The sequence below is a fragment of the Anneissia japonica genome, unplaced genomic scaffold, assembly GCF_011630105.1.
Source record: "Anneissia japonica isolate Jap-2015-1 unplaced genomic scaffold, ASM1163010v1 scaffold997_len2565447_cov190, whole genome shotgun sequence".
In the NCBI taxonomy this organism is placed as follows: domain Eukaryota; kingdom Metazoa; phylum Echinodermata; class Crinoidea; order Comatulida; family Comatulidae; genus Anneissia; species Anneissia japonica.
The window spans coordinates 347,924-371,021 of NW_022696369.1; the positions used below are offsets into that span (position 1 = coordinate 347,924).

At 34.1% G+C, this 23,098-nt stretch overlaps 3 protein-coding genes across 3 annotated transcripts in view; 2 read left to right on the top strand and 1 right to left on the bottom strand.

The window, feature by feature from the left end:
* Nucleotides 1-1,910: 1,910 nt before the first annotated feature.
* On the top strand, nt 1,911-6,209 carry LOC117101946 (acyl-protein thioesterase 2-like). The gene is made up of 5 exons (XM_033242071.1): nt 1,911-2,066; nt 2,362-2,480; nt 2,884-3,059; nt 3,300-3,464; nt 3,820-6,209. The coding sequence occupies exons 2-5, from the start codon at nt 2,399-2,401 to the stop codon at nt 3,871-3,873; spliced, it is 477 nt and encodes a 158-aa protein (XP_033097962.1). The 5' UTR covers nt 1,911-2,066; nt 2,362-2,398; the 3' UTR covers nt 3,874-6,209.
* On the bottom strand, nt 4,723-20,187 carry LOC117101945. Its single transcript, XM_033242070.1, has 15 exons — nt 18,417-20,187; nt 15,871-16,027; nt 15,235-15,566; nt 14,665-14,882; nt 13,629-13,665; nt 13,324-13,363; nt 12,537-12,706; nt 12,155-12,301; nt 11,441-11,594; nt 11,014-11,217; nt 10,268-10,446; nt 9,697-9,888; nt 8,657-8,730; nt 8,274-8,375; nt 4,723-8,105 (listed from the first exon to the last, which is right to left on the bottom strand). Exons 1-15 carry the CDS (start codon nt 20,081-20,083, stop codon nt 7,906-7,908), a joined length of 3,873 nt encoding a protein of 1,290 aa, XP_033097961.1. The 5' UTR covers nt 20,084-20,187; the 3' UTR covers nt 4,723-7,905.
* Nucleotides 20,188-21,938: 1,751 nt separating this feature from the next.
* The window catches only part of LOC117102037, a 13,159-nt gene continuing 11,999 nt past the window's right edge, over nt 21,939-23,098 (top strand). The window contains exon 1 of the mRNA XM_033242251.1: nt 21,939-22,402. Within this exon, the coding sequence (XP_033098142.1) occupies nt 22,144-22,402 (259 nt within the window). The 5' untranslated portion in view covers nt 21,939-22,143. The remainder of the gene's footprint in view (nt 22,403-23,098) is intronic.

Here is a 23,098-nt window from a genome sequence, read left to right on the forward strand (position 1 = left end):
GATGTCATTGTTTATTCGCAACAATTTCCTACGAAAATTCAATTATTTTAAAGTACAATCTTTAAGCAAAATCGTACGTATTATTTTTTTTAGTTTGTATATGCTGTCTTTGTTTGATGAGGGATATTAGGCCCAGGACTTTCTTATCGGTGGTGTAGGCCTGGCTAGGCCCCTACCCTAGGTATGGTGAATCGGAATCCAGCAAGCCTCAGGGTCAAGCTAGGCCTAGGTCGCAAACATCCCTGTCGTAGCAGTTTCTGGATGTAGGCCTAGTCCTAGCTAGCTCATTTAGGTCTGTGCATGGAGGTATTATAGTGAACTCTGTGTCGGTGTTGGCATTGTATATCAGTGTTTATTAGGCCTAGCCTAAATAAATTTAATTATCTCTTAAAAAGACTCATAACGAAACGATAATAATGTTCGTAAATAATACTAGGTAGGCCTAGGCCTACTAGGCTAGGAGGCTAGGCCTAGCCTAGGCCGAGTAGTAAAATATAGGCCTCTATCTATCTAGGTAGAGGCTTAGGCCCAGGGAGTTGTAGGAGCTGAGGGCCAAGGCCTACCTAAATAAAGTGAAACAAAACATTTTTTTTAAATTATATTTATTATTATTATTATTTTTAATGAATTGTACTGCTAGCTACCCCTTATGAACGTGAGGCATATTAAATATAAATTATAATAGATTAAAAATTGTAATATTAATAAATTTTAATATTGTTAAAAGTATAATTACAATTTTTAAATATATTCAAGTCTACTCTACACACTATATATATATATATATATATATATTTATCTACTCTACACACTATATATATATATATATATATATATATGATATTGAAGGAAGTTAGCTATTAACACTGTTGAATAAATATAATATAAATCATCAAAGGTACATATACAGTGTTTAATAAGGACATGATGGAACATCGTAGGCTACCCTGTAGCTTTTCAATGAATAAAGTCCTATGAAAAATCATTGTGTAATAAAATGCCTCCGACGGGATTCGAACCTGCGACCTCTCGCTGACAAGGCGAGCATCATAACCACTAGGCCACGAAGGCTTCATGGTTGAACAGGTCCAAATACCTGTCGGGAACATTGTATTACACAATGCTATGCCTCAAGAGGTCGTTCTTCCAGATAAATCTGGAAATACGGCTAGAAATACTGTCGTATATTATATATGATATTGAAGGAAGTTAGCTATTAACACTGTTGAATAAATATAATAGAAATCATCAAAGGTACATATACAGTGTTTAATAAGGACATGATGGAACATCGTAGGCTACCTGTAGCTTTTCAACGAATAAAGTCGGACTTTATTCGTTGAATTATATTTATTCAACAGCTGTCTCTTATCTTTCAATTGAAATCCAGAAGCTTTACATCTTTGCCATAGCAGAAAGATTTACTATGTTTGATAAAAATGGTCACCATAATTAACTTTTGAATTTTATGACTACCAGCATTTTTTTTTATGAAGCTGTGTGCCTGCAAGTACATTTTACCTCTACAACCATTTCATTGGATTATGAAAAATTATGAACACTGATTAAAAATTGAGTTCATATTTCTGGATTAAAGAGGCTTGAAACCTGCCAATCCTCTAAAACCCCCTTCCCACAACCATTTTAGTCCACGACCAAAATCCAGTTTTTGGCACTCAATGGCGACTCTTCTATCCAAAACCAAATTTATCACCAGAATAAAAATGTTTTAATATAAAATTATTTTTGTGCTAAAGTTTTACAAAAGTTGACCAAGGTGCATGTTTTTATATGTCCCCGAATGAACAATCTTAGCTCTACCCCTGACAATTTAAAAGTGCCTTTTTTAAGCATTAAAAGATATAAAAATATTTAATATTATGCATTCAACAGCTTGTACACAATACATTTCTATGAAGTGCTTTATCTCAATAGAAATGTATATATAGTTTCCTTGTCACACTGAAACTATGCTGGTGTATTTATATTTTGTTTTTAAGACATGCATGGGCGGAAGGGTTAGAGTCTTTTAAAGAGCCATATATCAAGTATATATGTCCAACTGCGTAAGTATTCTGTTTATTTTACTTATTTACATAACAATCAATCAAACAAATGCTTTTATATGCACGATAAAATTTCAACACAATTTTAATTAATAGTATGTATGGTCAAATATGTAATCTTTTCATATACTGTATTCTAGTTTATAGTGTAATTTATATTGTGACCCTGTATTGGTGTTTTATACAGTGTTGGTTCTTGAAACTATTCAAATTCACATGGACATTCTTATTTGATCATCTTAACATTCTTATCTGTAATTTTTTTCAAATCGTTAACTTGATTTCCATCTGATAGCCCTACAATACCTGTGACACTGAATAATGGCTACAGAATGCCAGCATGGTTTGATATTGCATCATTATCTTTTTCTGGTGGTGAGGATGAACCTGGAATCACTAGCTCATCCAAACAAAGTAAGTCTTGATAGATAAATTTATATAGTTATGTAATAAATATATATAATGATGTTGAATTGTGATGTCATCATTTTGACCAACAATGTAATTTTTCTGTCACAAATTGTGCACTGATTTTTCATTAGTGCATATTTGTGTGCCTTTTTGCAAACAAGAAAAGGCCATTTCGTGTTTACTATGTACATACACCATGACAAATTATTTCATTTCTATGTTTACCTACAGTACCTTCATGTGACAAGGAATATTATGTATTTATCTTGAAAATCCTCTACTATCTTGTTTTGTCCAAAATACAGATGTGTGGTGATGAACTGAGTCACCCATTTTTATTTTCTCCTTGTTTTATTCATTCTTATGTTTTCTGTTATCTGATATGTATTGTCTCTATGTTTTTAAGTACAAACGCTTATTGAAGAAGAAGTGAAATCTGGAATTGATCGCTCAAGGATCATCATTGGTGGCTTCTCACAAGGGGGCGCTGTTGCATTGTACTCTGCTCTGACTAATCCACAACCTATAGGCGGGGCAGTTTGTCTGAGTAGCTGGCTACCTCTTCATGCATCATTTCCAGATGTGAGTTTATATCCAATTGCAATAACTTGCTACTGTAATGATGTTTCATAAACGTAATTTTCTTAGACTTACGAAGTAGAGTTGGAAGATGATCTACAGTTGAACAAATGATCAGTTTTTTAAATGTTTTTTTATGTCATTGTTACCGTGTACTGTATCGTAAAGTATTCTTAAAATAGCAGACATCCTGCTGTTGTATACAAAATAAAATAATATAAAATATCTTTTCTATTGTCACAGGCTTGTAAGGGTAACAAAACTTTTCCAATCCTTCAGTGCCATGGTGATTCTGATCCTATGGTAAATTACACATATGGACAAATGACTGCTGCTGTAGTATCTAAGATGTGCTCAAAATACACTTTTACGACATATCCTGGTCTAGGGCACAGTTCAAACCCAAGGGTAGGTATCTTGATAATATGATTTTTTTTTTTCAAAGTTGAATACTTTTGAAAGTAATAGGTGGATATAATTTCTGAAAAGTTATCGATGATGATGGTGATGATGTCAACGATAATGACGAAGATGATGTTTTGATTTGATTTATTCGATATTTTATACAAAAGAAAAGCAGCAAATAAAAAACTAAGAGACACAGAGTCAGAAGTTATGATATCTGAGATAAACCCTCTAAATCCTAACACAGGATTTATTTCAAGAAGGGTCACAAACCCACTAGATCTCTCTGTCTCAAGTTATAGACTATTCAAATCCATCCTGATGTTCCTATTGTATGTTTCACAATGTTCTGTTACAGGAAATGATAGATGTGAAGAACTTTATCTCCAAAACTTTACCACCAATTCCCTAGAATAATCCTGTGATGTCAACTTAATATACTTATCAATTTCACATCAGGAAATATTAAGGATACAAAAAGCTGTCTCCTCTAGGCCTATCGTTGTGTCATCAAGTGTAAGGACTGCAGTCAAGGATGCCACAGTGGTGGAAAAACAGTGTTTTTAATTAATATCTACTTGATGTGTTCTCTTTGTTTATTATAAATTATATCTATGGGGTACTCAGTGTGCTTACTGAAAACTTAAGTTATCCATAGTAACTAAGTATATACGGATCAGACCAGAAAAACCGATTGTGTTGCTCAAGCCCAACCAATTGAAAATCTGAAAATATAGAGTCTGGTGTTTTTTTTTTGACAAAATTATATTTTGTTTTTACAAAGGATGATATTTAGTACTTACTTCTTGGTATTTGCCATTTCATGGCCAGAATATCTGACTGCCCTTTATTGAGAACACCTGACAAAGTCACTGCTTGATTTTCGTTTAAGGAAGGCAGAGATCAAGAGGTGTTTTGCAATGTTTTATTAACTTATATTAAGTTATGTGAAGTATTGTTAACATATTTAGTAATCAACATTCTATTTAAAAAAACCTTACCAAAAGATTTTTGCCCTAACAGAAGTACATGTGGTGAGTAATTTTATTGGTTGATTATGAACCTAGGCCTTTTTATTGAAAAAAAAAAATCTTGGCCAACTGACTGACTCCTTTTCAAAATTATGTAAAAGTACTTGGGCAACACAACGTTTTTTTAGGTCTATGTGTGTCTACGGTAAGCTGAGATTATCTAGCGTTAAAATGTTGAATTGAGTCTGTGTTGAACAGATGCTATGTGCAAGGTTAACTATGTGCTTCTATTGTGTGCTGTGTTGATTACAGCATCTTTAACCTATGACCTTAAAAACTTTAGTTTTTATTGTTATTTCTCAAATTGATATAGTGTAATTGTGAAGTACTTGAAGACATTTTTTGCCCAAATTTTAGAAACAGAACTTAATTAATCCGGGTAATTAGGTGTTAAATATATACAGTTGAACTTGCCTTTTGAAGTCGAATCCAAAATGACATTGAAAAATTGTTTGACTTAGATAAAATTTGACTTACAGATTGTTAAATAGTGGATAACACACCAATTTGGGATGTAAAATAAGACCGACTCAGAAATTAATCGACTTAGGCGAAGTCAACTTAAGCAAGTTTAACTGTAATTACTGTAGATATTATCTACGTACATAGACCTATAATGTTTTTGTAAATTTAAATAAGACCTACATTCATTTGTTTTTTTTTGGGTGGTTGTTGCTACCACAAAAGTATAATGTTTACAACAAGAATGTATAAAAAAATAAGGAAAGACTATTCAAGGGACTATGCTGATGACTAGGTAATCCAATATTCCTAACTAACTGATACACACTCTTAAAACTAGGCTCTGTAAGAAAATGGTGTTGGTATTTTTACACAATGTCTAAGATTATTTATTAGTATAACATACAGTACCAACTTTTTCCATGTGATTGACTTTTAGGTTATGTACAAATAATCATCAAAGAAAGGTAAATACAGTGTTCGAACAAAGGACATAATAATATGTTGCATGCTTCATAAAGATAATGTTATCTCAGTGATTACAATGTATTATAACATTATCAACAACACGGTTGTACAATATATACATATGGTATTAAACATTTCTCTGTAGTTTAGCTGAACTTGGCTACTTATAACATGTTACTCGGTAGCCTACCACGTAATCGGTAAAACTGTTTTACCTGTACAGTGTATATAGACATTTATATACGATCTTGTTACCAAAGGAGGCAAAGGCACTTGGAAAGGTCTCGGGCAGTAATTCACAATCAGTGGCATATCTAGGGGTGTGTGGGGGACTTCCCAAAAATAGCTCGAAGCCAAAACATTACACTCTAGTAGTTCAAAATTACCTTATTTTGAGAACTAGCCTCACCTAATCAGTCTCCCCGTTTCAAGACTCCGAGATGCACCACTGTGCACTATGCACACCAAGTGGCAGCACTTTTAGGGGATAAGAGGGTATAATTTAAGGTGAAAGGTTGTAACAAGACATTTTTATTGGATTTTACATAATAATAATAAAAATAATAATGTCATGTGTTTCAACAGCTCGTCATACCCGATTAGTTGTGCCCATGAAAAAATCTCTGCTTTCATTATGTAGTTACATTGTACAGATAATTATGTAATGCATTGTTTCATAAGTATGTCTTTCTATCCTTGTCTGATAAGAAGATGAAATGCTTTCACATAAACTCAAACCTTTCATTTTGTTTAAAATGTTCAATAAATCAACATATTTGTCAACTCAGTTATTGTTAAAGCCTATCGTAACACATTATTATGTAGGCCTACATAAAATGTCAGAGATGCATTTCTGTAGTTTATGTTTGAATTAGCTGGTGTTTATTTCTGCCATCATCCGGTTGTATTTTTCTAACTTGAGAAATCTGGTAGGGAGATAAGCCCCAGTCGACAAGCCCCAGTCGACCCTTCCCTACTAAAACTTTCTGAACAAAAAAGTACATTCATGTAGTCCTATTCAAAAGTCACCTCATGTTATCTCATATGCTCTTCTACCTTTGCATAACTTTTCCATTTCCCTCACCTTCACATACCCCCGTTCCATCATCCACCCTACAGTATGTCTGTACCGTACTAGATATGTCATGCTATTGGTTGGAATGTGCTGTATTTGGGATATTGTATACCAAATTTTCATAAATAAGAAAAATAAGTAAATATGTGTTCAGGTCGTCGAGAGCCACTTGAAATTTATCTGAGTAAATTAATTCTCAATTTTGCTTCTCTCGACAAGCATCTGGTCCACATGACCCGTGTGCTTGGGATAGAATCTAATTATGATATATTGCACTGCACTCTTACTGGTACAGTAAAAGTAAACCAGTTGTGCCAAAACCGCCGTCGTATTGGTATTTGAAACGAAAAAAAGAAATGTATACAAAGTTGATGTACAGCATGTAATCATTAAGTATTTAACGTGAAACAAAATATTGAATGTATAGTAAAATGAAAATTGTCCCTTATAGATTTATTTATCCTATATGGACAAACTCGTCACGTACTAACTACGATAAACATGCCTCCTCGTTTATACACATTTTACACACCTTCAACTATTAAAGTAAATTGAATACAGTAATTATATTTAAGAATTCCTGTTTATATCAGCAAAATAGGAAATTATACCTATTTATGAGCACACGTAGGCCTAAGGAATCGGTAAAATGCACAAATGTTATTTACAACGTAAATACTGTATTACATTATATACATACACACAGATACACATGTATTTATGTGTATGGAATTATGTTTCCTCGTACGCGCTGCGACCTCTTGGAGTACACTCTAGTTTGCCTCCGTCCAACCTTGTTAAAGCCTATCAGTTGTTTGAGGTGCTTTTGCTTGGATCAGGCACCCACTTCGTGACTTGGTTGATATAAATTTTCTCCATGATATAAACAACGTGGATAAAGTGCCTGGCCCAAGACACAGTCAAGTGATCAATGTCGTCTTAAAACACGATACTTTTCCTTTCAAGAGAGCATTTGGTGCTAATCTAGAGCGGCGCCAATTCAAAAGAGGCGCCTTGTCGAATATTTACGGTAGTTTATTATTACTCGTTGTAAAGTAGAATTAATGACTTCAATATACGCATAAATAGGCAAAATACAATTGTAACTAAACCAATTAGAAAAAAATATATTTTCTTCCTTTGTCTCTCATACCTGGAATTTGAGTTTCACTAATGAAAACTTCAATAGTAATGTGATGTAATGTAGTTAGATTTATATAGCGCTTTACACCGAAAGGTCTCAAAGGACTGAATGTGTGGATTTGCTTTTAAAGTAAATAATGCTTAATCCCCTAATCGTCTCCGTGTCTGAGCTACCCGGTAGTCCACAGATTTTACCAAAACAATTTTGTTTGTGGGAATAACAATGAATCGTTTAATGATAGGCCTACTCCCATTGTCTTCATTCTTACTTCCTTCCCTCTTGTTTTTTACCTTTTCGATCCTTTCGCACTATAACAGAATGTTGTGAGTGTCCTTCAGTTTGAACTCGTCGCAGTTGCTTGATGTTGACTCCTCGCGTGAATATTGTGGGTATCACGTCACCTAAGCAGTATTTTGGAATCCACCCTTGTTTGTTGTCACTAAGGTTCTGAGCCCTTACCCAGCCTGTTGAAAGTTTACAAGAAATGAATGTGTATTAAGTCTTGTGTTTCCAGGCTGCTGAACCAATAGTAAGAGTATGGAAGGGAAGAGGTAGGCCTATATAATATGAGGGAGAACATAAAGGAATACGATACAAGAATAAGGAGAATATAAATATGTCGATTTACATACCGTTGTTTTGCTCAATGATTTCTACCTCGTCTTCAGTATTTACTTTCAATTCACCCCTCTCTTTTGCAGAGAAATCTTTGAAAATCTTATACCTCGGTCGACCTAAAAGGTTAATTTAAATAAGCTATGAATGATCACAGAACGAGGGAAAATTATCACATTCTGTAAATAATTTGCCTGTGTTTTTCAAATATTTCCTTCCTTGATCAACCGATTCTACCAGTCATTGCACCACACCCTCCATTCTTTACATCAAATTCGCACTTCTTGCACCGCTACTCTCTTCCACTTCTGGCATCGTATATCACTCATTCTTTCACGTAACTATTCCCCACTCTTTGCACCGTGTTTCCCATTACCCTCGTGTCTCCACCCCAACTTACTCCACGAAGCATATTGTTCTCCGTTATCACCTGTTGGTACTGTCAGGTTCTTCCTCCAGCTTTCGAAGCTATTTCTGCATGAATAAAAGAACAAACACCTTTATTAACAACAATAAATATAGCATAATTTTATGATTATTTCTAACATCATAAATAACATCATTATCGTCATTATTACAAAGTTACTGCTTGGAATCAGAATTATATTTACGGCATATGCGACCGTCATGGAAAGTAATGTAAGTCTTAAAGTTTAAACTAAATTCAGAAATCGAATTGGTGATTCTTTACCCACCAAGGTGTAAGTTTCGTAGGACAAAAATCTGACATCGTTCCCGCACCTTGGGGTTGTGTTTGATGAGGGTCCATGGGTTCCCAAGGTAGATTTAGTTTGCAGTAGTGTGAATAATATTAAAATCCGCAAATACATTTATATTAACACATGTGCTCACGGTGTCTGTTCTCTTCCGTTCTCTTCTTGTGATAAATATTGATTACAGTACTGTAATTCTCTTACTTTGTCATTAAAGCAAACTACAAACGTCTGCAAAAAACGTTACCGTAATGTTTTGCTAGATAAGATTACTGTGCACCACGTTGCACTCACTCTTACCCTCTGAAAGAATTACACTGGTTGACAGATAAACAAAGTGACATTTTTAATTGTGTAATTGTCAGGCACCAATGTACTTGCGTGGAATAATCAATATAATGTATGTAGGTCTTAGGTGCAAACACGATACCAAACATTTAAGCTAATGCTTCCTGTGTTTAATGATCATTCTGCTGAACGTATAGGCCTACATTTTCTTTGATCTAACCAGATCTTCGGAACAATCGTTCACGCACAGTATCTTAATTCATTATAGATATTTTCAGAAAACTAAAACTTTGTCAAGTAAAATGTTCACCACACCGGTTCATGAATTTTGTAAATCTGGTCTTTGTAAAAACACTATAGCAAATTATTATTGTATTTCTACAGTTTTATAAAACATGACGCTTCATAATAGTTCATGACTAAATTTATTGTGACTAACCTTGATCGAGAAGGTTCCCAGCATACGTAATACATTCTCTTGGTTGGGCTTGGATCCTTGTGCATTACCACGAGAAACACATTCAGTGCCGATCCCTTTTTTATTGGAATTTTGAACGGGTACGTATCGGAAGAAGGTTTCTCAATTTCAATGAAATTCTTGTTTGCACAGTCAATTAGCTTGTAATAAACACTTAAAAATATAATGTACAAAAATAATCTTATTCACAATAAAAATGTTAATAATAACATTGTCTGTAAATTGAATAATGAAATGGATTCAGCCGGATTTTAATTTAGTTTTGTTTTACTTCAGTTGTACTACAATTGTGAAACTGGGTTTGTACCCTTTAATTAAGCATCAGGATGTGCACTGACTTTGAGTACAAATAGTATAAATGTCACTCCAAAAATTGACATGGACATTTTGTTGTATGTTTCGCCTTTATTTAAGCATCATCATACTGTTTAAATATAAATATATGTATATATTATGTTTAAATATCAATACAGTATATACATTCATACTCTTTTTACTAATTAACGCCATGGTAATTTATTTAGTGGCTTACTCATTTTCTCCACCTGTTTTGTGTCGCTTAACGTCAATTAGCATAACCAGTCGTTGAAATGTGACCAGCTTCACATGCGATCCAGCTTTCTTCCAGTCTTTACCGTCTTCTTTTTTCAAGGAATACATGATGACGCTATCCCAGGTTTCAGCCCAACTTTCGTTGCTAATTTGAATCTCCTGATAGTAAGATAAATAGATTAAAGTGTCTATTGGCAGTGTATGAGCATGCAATTCAACAACTGGAATATTCTAGATTGGGAAAATTAATGTGGCAAAATACACCACTATAGCTATAGGACATGTAGGCGGTAATAATATTAAAAAATACTGCAGCTGCAGTGAGGATTCTAAGGGCTACAGTAACACTACTATTGAATAAGCTATCACTGTTGGCTTTCCTCCATTCGTGATCGTGGGTTTCCCTGACGGAATCGTTTACTCCTACCTAATTTATTGTGCAGCCATCAGTCAGAAACAGATCGAAGTTTTTTCTCCTTGGGTGAGAGTCAAGCGCCTATCGAGAACTTAAGGTCCAGGTATAGAATGTTGGGTGTGCCTTTCCTTCTAGGGGTCCAAATGGAATAGCTCCGCTTGGAAATTCTGAAGTTTTAGCCATTTTAGCCAAAGAAAAATCTCTAAATAATTTCACACTTCAAGATATTTTTTTATTCTGTTGTCCATGAATCCACAACTGACAGTAGAGTTCTTTTTGATGAATACATCGGAATGCACTAAATAATTTACCTCAGATGAAATCACGCCCTCGTCAGATTCAAACTCCATTCTTAAGAGAATCTTGGAGACGTGTCTTTCCTCTTTCTCTTGCAATTTAAAGTTACGCTCCTCACATTCTTCGTTAATGGCGTTCATATTCTGAACTAGGTCATGTACAAGCCTCACTACGTTTGCTCCTGGGTTATTGGTTTTCTGAATTACAATCTGCAATCTCTGCGAAAAAAAAATGTTACTGTATTTTATAATCTCGAGGGTTTGTTTTTGTAGGCCAAATCCCATTTCATACCCGTATCTCGATATTTTTGCTATGTTGCATGTTGGTGTAAGCCCGTAAATAATACTCCATGAAAATGAGAGCATTCCCAAGAAAACGAATGCAAACAAAAATAATTATAAAACGATAACAACGAGGTTTATTACATTTAAAATGTCTCACCTTGAAGCGTAGATTAAGTTTTTGGAGAAAATAGCAAGGCTGCTTCAACAGAACGTCTAAGGGGCGTATCTTTTTGCGAACAACAGAAGCTGAATGACCATTGTCCGATGTTTCCAAGTTTATTTCGATTTGTCGAAATGCCATGCGTCTTTTTCTAATTCATAAATCATTAAAAAAAATAAACTAACATGGCCGCTGTGACAACATAAACTGCAACATTTATTATTAACGAGAAAGTGCCCTCACATCATTTAGGTTCTACCTACTTAATTTAATATTTACACGTTCACATGGCCTATGAAATTATTTTAGTTACCTCTACGAAGGTATACTGTCTAATCGTATAAAATACTTATCTCTGTTACACGTAACGCATTTACAACTAGTGTTGTACCACGCATATAGAAAAGAGGCTGGAAATTATTTGCCTCTAATCAGATTGTTGGGAATTCAAATTCTTCCACACTCTTTTGTGCGTGCGTAGTTCAACAGAACTGGCTCTCAATGCACCGCAAATAACAGAGATCACTAATGGTACATCCTCATCTTAAGCGTTTTCAGCAACAAGAATAATTGGATCTCGGAAATTACTTTAAAAATAATTCATGGTACAATTTAAAGACATAAACTTTAAACCGTTGAGATATAGTTTTTATAATTATACATACATACATATCAGCCTATTCATTTATTCATTCATTTAAATATTCTCACCTAAGATATGATAGAGTATAGTCTTGAAATCTTGAGTTGACTTGGTAATCTTTGAAAACATTTAGGTAGTCATAGGCCACAGCATCGAGGAGGAGCTGGCAAATTTGTGAATCGCTTCGATCACATTTTTTCAAATCTTCCAATATACTAAGAAAAATTAACATTTGAATCAATACCAATATTAATAATAATAGTAATACCCTTCAATTAACTGCAATACTGCTAAATGTTATTTATCGTTTTTACTATCAATAACAAAGACAATAACTATTTAAGGACAAGTTCCGCCTAATGTAAGAAACTCCATTCAAATGTATATATATATATTTACATGTGTGTGTGTGTGCTTGTGTTTATATGTGTGACAATGATTTATACGCACTCTGACAGATATTTCATAACTCTTTGAACTCTTGAAAACAGCCTCCTGTACTCGCCCTCCTGTAAAATTCCATTCTTCGGGTCTAATGCAGGATTTGTGACGTAACGACGATATAGAAAATCCAATTCGTCTAAGCTGTTGCTCACAAAGTCAATAATTTCGTTAAACACCTTTAATGAAAAAAAAAAATATTTTTGTTGACTACTTTTAATATGAAATTTGTTAGTTATTGGACATATATTATAGGCCTACTAAATAAGCCTGCTATACCCACTAGGTCTGTGTTTACAAACAAATATATAAATACGTTATCCGTGAGAAGAACATGTAATACCCGATAGATGTAACAAATTGATTTCAGTTCTACCTAATTGCGAAGAGACACAAATAGGCTTGCTATGGAACAAAAGTAACCAACATTACCTTTAGAGGTAATTAGAATGTCCTAATTGCTTGGAAACTTCAAGTTCAACACTCTACTTTTTAAAACCATATCAAAAATTTTTTTTTTTTTTTTTCATTTTTTAAACATAGACCCGATACAAAAAATAGACATTTAGAGTTGATTCATGGTAATCTGATAAATAAACATAAATTTATTTTATTTTATTTTATTCAGGTATAAAAAAATACAAAAAGTAGCCAAAGGCTAAAATTATTGCATTTACAGTGTTAAAGATTATGTATTGCACAAAAACATTAAAAAAATGTATTTACAAATTAATAACAAATCTGAATGAATTGGCTACAAAATGTAAAGACAATAATGATAAGATATAAGTCTTACTTCTTCTGTGCTTTGGACGTCCCTTCTCACTTTGCCAGTTCTTTAAAAATGATTTTGAAATACATAAAACACTAGTGACAAAAAGATCATATGTTCATCGATATATAAATACTTCATTTGAATATAAAACCTGTCATAGTTAAGTTGAAATAATAAAGTTGAATATAATTTTATAGAAAAGGTAGGTGGTTCTGGTGGGTAAAGCCGACCTCATAAGGATTCTAAAAGTGCAGGGCTTTAACAGGAGGGTTACCATAATTATGTTTATAGAATATGATAAAATGTTTAATTAATTCAGTACTTACATATCAAGCTGAGAAATATTTGGCTCGTCATCAATATCTATCAAAATGATATTTTAAATGTATATGAGAAGTGCTCTGAGATTTTGCAGTATACTATAATGATGATATCATTATCCTATAATTATTTACCACTGTCACTATCAACAATAGGCATATTATTTCAATCATTGTCATTATCATAATCTTTATAATAATCATCAGTATTATCATTGTTAGTATCAGTGAGGTTGATGTTCACGTATTTTTAGGATAAGTAAATGAAAATAGTATTTTTACATTAGTTTCCACATACAATACTATAAATTGTATACAAAAAATGTTGTTAAAAACAAAAAGATGTATTACGTTCCACAGTTATATAGGTGTTAGACAATACAAAACACAATAGAGCAAATCAGTAATGTAAAAACTAATTAAGAAATGATTGTATGCATGAATTTAAAATACATCCCGGATATATCTACAAATAGAACATACAACTACCATGTTAGCCAATAAAGTACCGTTATATTGATTATTGTTTATTACACAAATGTCATAAAAAAAACGAACAAAAACAAAATTAAGTAACAAGCTTATGGATAAAGACAAATTGTACAACATCAGAAGAAATCGAAGATAAGCAAGCGATTAAAGATAAGTAAGACATAACAAATCGGAAATTTGCAATTTACAATTTTGTCAAGAACCTTGCAACAAGAAACAAATACAAAATCAAATACGACTTTATCGAGCGCCCTCATAGTTAATATAAAAGTTCTATAGTTCTACAACCATTTCCTCCAGACATTCGACTTTTCCATTTACAATACATTCGATCAGTAGTGTAGGTTTCTTGTTTCCCTACATTTGAAGCTTATTACTGCGCCTTCAGAATTCACTGTTAAAGATACACAGGTCTAGTTTCACGTATCGCCTTTTTATTATTAATAATCAAAATAGAAAACTAAGCAGAAAACAGATGAACATTAAATGTCAGAAGAAAGAATAGTACCCGATGTTATTCACCAATTACCAACTGTCAGTCAAATCATACCTGGTTGAGTTGCTACATGCGTGTTTACGGGTATACTAAGTCTCTTTTTTCTTCTCGGGAAAGATATTGATCCAAATTTTCTGTTATTTAAGAATTTTCTTAATGATGCCTGTCCTTTTTTGTCCTTGTCAGCGACCACGCAATCACCATCAGCAACTTGCATAGCTCTGCATGGTTCCTCGTATATATGAGCTGGATATGCAGAATCAACATGAACACTGTTGACATGAAAAATGTATTAAAACTTTGCCTAGATTATCAAGATTTCGTTGACTAAATACTGTCGTATGGCCATATAAAATCTTGATGTGCCTGTATATGATTATGATGTGATATTATTCTGAATAGACCTATTATTTCTTTCGATTACGCATCATCTCACAGAAACTTCACTTTTTGGTTTTTGTTTATTTAGCCAGGATTACACCAGCTGATTAAGTACTCGTATTAGAAACAAAGGACCGACTATTTTAACTAAAGCCTAAATCTATGCAATTTCTAATTGGTCCAAAATTTAACAATTAATATAGACTTATTTGGTTTTTCAATATCATCTCATTATTCGCATACTCAAAACTGTCTGCCTGTTGCTGAAAGTTTGGAATATCCTCATCTGGCTCAGAATTATCGTCTGAAAATTCGTCGTCACTTTGTTCTTCCCAGTCAATGCAATCAGTAAACTGGTCATGATTTGGTTCCTTAGGCCCAAAGAGAACCTCATTACGTCTGTCTTGAATTTGTTGTTCAAATGCAGAATAACGCCTGCTATGTTGTTGCGTTTCATCTAAGCTTTTTCCGTGTGGAGGAGTGACATCTTCTGGTCCAGGATATGTGGTTACGTCATCGGAATTGTGAATAGTCATTGACTTGTGATCCAAAGATGAGTCAAAGTCGTGTATTTCCTGCAAAAACATACCTCTAATATAATCATCCATTTCAATGTTATGTACCGCAAACTAGCGTTTAGTATTTGTTGTCGGTTAGAGTGCGATAGGTTAGTAGGCCTACTTTATTTTAATCAATATCACGCATTAACTTAGACCTTATATTAATAAAGATATGGAATAAAAATTTATGTTAAGTGTTGCTTATACAAAAAAATATTGTACTGCATCATGATTTAAATACGGTAACTATAGACAAATGCAATATCGACGGACCAAATTTCACAAAAAAAAAAAATCTACTAGAATATTGATATATTACACTTCTCTGTATGCATGCGTTGGATGGTGCAGTATGTGCCTTCTCTTCATGTTCGTGATCAATCATAGATCGCCTGTGAGCGATCACGCCGCCAAATTTCTCACCAAGTATATGCAAACGTCTTGAAAACTCTTTGGATCCTATTCCATCTGGGGTACTGCGAACCATTAAAAAGAAAAATACTGGTATTTTAATTCAACAAGACAGTGCACCTTTGTTTTGTATTATAAACAAGCATAAAAAAAAACGCAGTGGGTAAGTCATAATATCTATAATTAGTGAACTATATTTCGTATTTTTGTGGTGGTTTCGTACAATTTTGTATGCTGCTGATACTCACATAACCACGATCAAATGAAAAAAAAAAAAACCACCAGCATTAGCACTGTTTTCACAATTGTGAAATATAAACTATACGGTATATAGTGTAGTTACAGTATTTGAATGTTATTCTACACTCTACTGTCAAAGGAAGCATTCAAAGACTGTGCCTGCGAGGCTGTGTACGTAATGATAACCCACCAACACAAATCCACATGGCAATTAACTTCGAATAGGACTCCTTTCATCTCATAGAGCCAACGATCTATAAATCAGTTCACGGATTAGTAACCACGAAAAAGGGAAAATATGCGGATACCATAGGTAATAATAATATGTCTAGCAATTACATCTATTTAGAGATTGTGTTTATAACCAAATAATCAGCTCTTTGACGTGCCTTTTGCTAAGTTTTCTTTAAGGAGCAGCTTAGCTCTGTCGGCTAAACTGGTGGTAGCCACTGGGAACCGTTGAGATATGTTTTTCTCTTCTACCTGGCCCATCTGTGCTTTCTCCTACCTACCTACCTATTGTGTTTACTCTACCGGGGCTCTATGCAGGTCTAGCCAAACTGCAAACTCTTAATATTTTACTATCAAATTTCCTGTCGCACAGCCCTTGTGTGGATATACTGTATGTATATTTAAAAAAAAGCCAGTCTAAATTAGCATTTTGCTGATTGTTTTCCTCTTTTGATGTGGAATATTTTAGAAGAGAAAAATTTTAGACAATTTAATGGATCAAAAACTCTTAACAATTTTTAAAAATGTCCGCTACCTTTCCACCCAACCTCGACATTCTATCCGCATTAACACTTCCTTAACAGATATCAGAATTAGGACTACTATTCTATAACAGTGTTGTATTCCTAGGCCTACATAATATTTCTATTAAAATAGACTAAGCCTAGATAAAAGAGTCTAAACCTATACATAAACATATTTTTTTTTAAATGCCTTTTGACAAAGCTGTTGGAATTAGAATGTGAGGCATGTAGTAAGTGGGTTGAATATATTGTGATAAAACCCTTGAACCCCACTGACGTACCGTAACGATACATTGTCAGTGGTAAAACGTTGGAAATCCCCAGAAAAATTCATTATCGAAAATAAACTGTCTGTTGTAAAATCTGAACTTCGACCCTAGATCAAGTTTACCAAAATTACTGAATTAGAAAGCAGACCAGTATAGAAAACAGATGACTAATGACTGATACGATAATATAATACATACTCCAAGTATCGAAATGCACGCCATCGTGTCAGGATTGAATCCCGACACGATGGCAGTAGTTATGCTATTACCATTTCAGCAATAGTTCGAGTCTCACTAACACCGCGTTAGTTGTGAACTTTTTTTTCATTTCTTTTTTTGACTCCCTAATTTTTTTTTCAGTACTTTTAGTATTTTTGTTTTTCGTGCTTTTTCATACTTCATACTTTTAAAATTTTTTGCAACTTTACTTCTCATTGATTGACTTACGTAGGGTCGGCTCATATAGCGCGCAGTAATTATGAGTCTCCATTTCACTCTCGCTATTACCAGTGCAGCTTTTAATTCGACTATTAATAACGTTATTATTATTATTTTCCCTGTTTATTTTTACTTATTTTTTTAGAAATAGCTACTGTTTTTTCTAATTTATTTTTCTTCTTCAATCCTGTTTTCCTATTTTTTGCACAGTTTTTCTGACCGACATTTTAGTTACTTTTTCAAATAATGTCCAAGCAAAGACCATATCAACAATATGCATATCAAATTATGACCTCATTTTACATAGGCCTATTTTGAATATTATTAGCAGTCACAGTTTGAGTTTCCCTGACGTCGAGTTGCTTTTATTGTGTTTTAACTTCATAATTTTCTGTATGATTTTATTTTTTTTTCGTATGTTATTTTACGCTAGACTTTTCAACATCACTTCTCATTATGGCAAAGAGAAAAAGCCCTATGTTCTGTTTTACAGACATAGTAAATCTATATATTATCATTATGATTTTTGGCGAACATCAAGGTAATGTATGGTCTATGAATCTATTCAGGCATATGCTCTATTGTATTGCGGAACACGTTCTTTTGAGTGTAGAGATAGTTGAACAGAACGCTTAATTAATCCGAAAGGTCATTTAAACGATTATAAAAAAAAATTATCAGTTGACAAATATGTATTTGCAAAAATAATGTATAGATAGGAAGTTGGATAAAACATAAAAAATTCATCGTACCTTCGCCAGTGGTATGATTTAGAAATGGAAATATCTGAGAGGCTGAAACGCTTTGCCTTTGAGGATGAACTGAACGTATCATCAGGGTAGCAGATGGCAATTGTAGACATTGATTGACACTTTTCAGACAAATTTGATTCTGTGGGGATTGAAGATGACCGCTTGAATGTTCTGCTTAAATCCAGATTTTGTGGATCTTGTGTTGTTCTAGAGTGTTTATCAATTTGTAGTGCACTTGCTGACAAATTAGCTGATTTTAAAAATCTTTTTCTTTTCCTATCATACTGTCTTTTTTCAATCTCATTCACTTCCGGACAATTCTCATCCTGTGAGGTTGTTCTTGCCAGTGTGCTGCGTTTGGGTTTCGATGCCATTGTTTGAGACTTTTTGGTTTTATCAGGATTTGGGCATATTGTTCGTGTTACATTAAATTTGTTACACGTGTTACGAATATATTCTTCATATTCAAGTTCATTTTCATAGTGGTAATCACTATCTTCTGACTGAGTTTCTAATTGCTCCTCCTCTTGCTCTTTCAAATTGAGCATGAGCAGACGTCCATCGTCACTGTCTTCACTATCAAACTCTTCTGAGCTGTAACTGTCGAGTTCGCTGCAATCGTCAGACTCTGATCGGTAATCATCCGGGTTATGCCCCGCAGCTTTATGTTTAGGCCTATATTCTGAACATGAATTATTGACTTTATATATAGGCCTATCTGAAGAACTCTTGTTATCGTTTATGCCCGATTTACATCCTATTTTCCATTTCTTTTTTGTGTGTCCTGTCTCTATTTGGCTTTGGTTTGACCCATCCATGTGTGACCTTAATTCATCCTCATCCAGATCTGTGTTGGTTCGGACCCGAGAATGTGAATTTCTTCGCTCTTTGTTATCTTCCATAGACCCTGGCTTCGACACTTGTATTCGTATTCTACTACCGACTTTCCTGCTATAGTTATTAATTGAATCGTGTCCACGGAGAACATTTTGATTGTGTATATCCTCTTCGCTATTATATTCGAAATCTTCTTCGTTTTCTTTGTGGCTATAATCTCCGTCGATTTCGTAGGTCTGACGTTCATTGCGTATGTTGGCATTTCTTAGGTGGTGGTCACCCTTTTTCTTTATGTTAGGTTTCAATTTAGCAGTTCGTTTTGAAGCTGAGCGCAGTTCATCCCTACTTCCTCTGTCCCAGCCTGCCTCGTGATTACTTGGAGGCTTACGTCTCGGTACAGATTGTGAGCGCGGATTAGCGGCGTTTTTGTGGTGTGTACCACTGATACCCGTCTTTTGCGACGAGTGCCTATGCTTGGTTGTATTATTATTTGTTTCAGGTTCAAAATACAAAACTTCAAGTTGAGTATCTGGTTTCCTAGAAGTGAGTGGCGCTTGACGCATTCGTGGGTATCCCCCATCATCTTTTATAGAAGACATTGATGCGTTGGTCTTCTCTTGCCTATGGTCACGGCGTGATGGGGCCACAGCGCAAGTATTCTTTCCATTGCCATGCGTAGTTAGCGTCCATATAGATAATTCAGACGGTTTTAATCCAGAGACTCTAAGATCCGGTGTCGACTTGGCAATCTTTTTGCTGCCTTCAAACATCTTCCTTAAGTCAGTAACACTGGGGCTAGGATCGCTTGGTTGTACTTTAAGCGACGACATAATTAGGCCTATACTCCAATTACCAAACACTTGTGCGATTGGAATGATGAAGGAATTCAAAAGATTGTATACCAGTATTTTCAATGTATGTGCGCCTCGTTAAACAATAACGAGAGGAGCAACTCGCTGATTTTCACAATATTCTACCATCCGAACCAAATTCATCCATCTGCATGACAAATATCTGTGTCAACAGCGGGAAGTAGTCACAAACTCCGTCACTGTTAAACTATACATGATCGATCTCTTATGAGTAATCTTTAGCAATAACATCGCTGATATCACCAACGTCAGGGTTTGTTTCATTGTTTTTCTAAGATAATAATGAAACGGCTTATAATACAGCAGATGCATGGAAAATTGATACTTGTATTATAGGCATTATTCACTCCATATTTCGCATAATCAAGTTAAATATTTTGGTTTAATATAACCTATACAATTATATCCTACAATTGTGGTAATATTAATGATAGGCCTAATAATATTCATCATTATATTCCGTGTGCGAAATAGAGGCTTTTATTTATAAAAAGTTCAAACACACAATTTGTTGAGATAAATATTATACATAATTAATATCCACATTAAGTACAGCTTTGAATTTATTATAATTATTAATAATGATAGTGATAAGCATAATGATAGGCCCATGATGAAAATGACAATGACTGACATTGATAATAGCAATGACATGATGATATTTAAAATGAAAACGATAATGACAATAATAATATAGGAATGTAGGCATAAACAATCATCATCATCGTGTTCTGTTATTGTTAATATTACAACACGATTTTGCTCACATTTAACTATGATGTTGTTTTATACCAACATTATCGCGTCAAAGTGATTTGTTATGGCCTGGTATCTGACATCAACCTTGCACAGGTAACCAGGATCGAATTTTATCTCCCAAAAGCATTGAGTACTGCAATGATACACAACAGATCGCCTGGTCAGACTCACTGCAGAGTAGGACTACCAAGTTGTTATATACCTCCGCCAAGGAGGATATGTTTTCGCCCTTGTTTATTAGCTTGTCTGTTTGGGTATATGTGGGTTAGTTTGTTTGAGTGTCTGATTGCCTGTGAACAGCCTACATGCCACGGGTTTTTTTTTTTATCAGAAACTCGTCAAACTTGGTCACAATGATCCATGACAAAAGATCTGGTGGTGACTTCAAAAGGGCCTTTCAAAGGTGAAAAAAAACATATCTGCATTAATTTCACAGCGACATGCGTGAAAACAGTTTGGTACAATTATTATTATTATTATTATTATTATTATTATTATTATTATTATTATTATTATTATTATTATTATTATTATTATTATTATATTTTTTTTTTTACATTATCTTTTTTTTCATTGTCCATACTAAACATCTTATACACCCTAGGAATCCGCGCTCTAGTTCATGATATGATATAATTATTTCGTGTGACGGATAATACCTAATGCTTTGATAACATGTGAGGCTACCACATATCGCACTGATATGCTCAATACTGACGTCATCAAATAGGCCTACGTGTAATGCCAATGAGGACGGTGAAAACCACCACGATGATGAAGATGACGATTATTGTTTAATCACCAATATATATTTATGGGATAAAAGTATTTCATTTTTTGTAAAAGGGGTATTGAGACTTTTCGTGCGAAAAAAATGAATTATAAAAACACGCTTGAGTTGCGTTCAAGTGTACAACCAAACTTAATTTCACTCATAAGCTATAAGGGTTTCATGTGCCTGGTTGTGAGAGGTTACCAGTTGGTTTAGAAGTCATTACAATGAACAAATCCACTGATGCGAGTGTGTTATTGAAACGTTACTTTTGTACAGCGCATTGAGAGCTTGCTTACTTGTGCTATATAAGAATGAACTATTATTAGTATTATCATTATTATTAGTGTACTTATGAAAAGACATTTATTTCCTGAAATCGAACCAATTTGGTTAGGGCTTCAGTAAACGAAAGTAGCTGTTATGGTAGTCCACCTAAATCTAAGAATTATAGACTTGGCTTATATTTTGGAAAAGTTAGCACAACATGACAACCAGAAAAAAGCCACCAGTTAAACCAAGACCGACGAGGAATTCACGAATAAAATCCGAAGGAAATGAACAAGATTACAGGAACGAAAATATATCGTACCCAGGCTATGATTGTGAGGGTAAATATGAGCCTCCGGATAGTAATTATACCCAGGTTCAGAAAAAACGTGATAATCAAAACATTGGTGTAAACAGGGAGGATCTACCTGTACGCCTACCAGAGCCGTTCAAGAAGCAAACAAATGTAACACGCGGTAAGACTCTTTGTTTATACCTTACTATACCTATATTAAAATGCATTTATTTAATTATTTTAATTCTTATATATATTTAAAGGAGTTTTATTCTTTTAGATAAGCAAGTAAGATAAACTGTAAACGGGCCCCGGAGCCTCAAGGGGGCCCAACAAAATTAAAATTATTATTTTTTTACAAAAAAATTACGAAGGCACTTTTCCAAGCCAAAGTCTGCCAAGTGAAAATAAACCATGAACAAAAGCATTGACACACGAATATGATAGATATGTTTTGTCCATAAATATTTATTGATTTTAATTTTCTCGTCTTGTTTCGTATTTATTGTAATATGTTTATTAGTGATGTCTTATTTAAAATTGAGTATGCTTTATTGGGGTCAAATCACGATACATACACTTAAATACGAAAGTGTAAAAAGGCATTAAAATACGTCATGGAACGCTAAAAAAACGCCAGACCCCCACCGGGGGAGCCCTTGGTGACCCCCAGGCTTCAGCGTCGTGGGCCCTCCGGGTTTTTCGTTACGCCACTGCACATAAAATGTCGTCTATATGTTCTAAAGCTTGGTTTACACTGGCATGTTTAGTTGCGTCCGTTCAGACCAAATCAGTGATTACGCAGTTTAACCGACTGCGGTGGCTCAGATGTCTGCGTCAAAACGTGAGTCCTATAAGGTGTCACAAGGTTCATTAT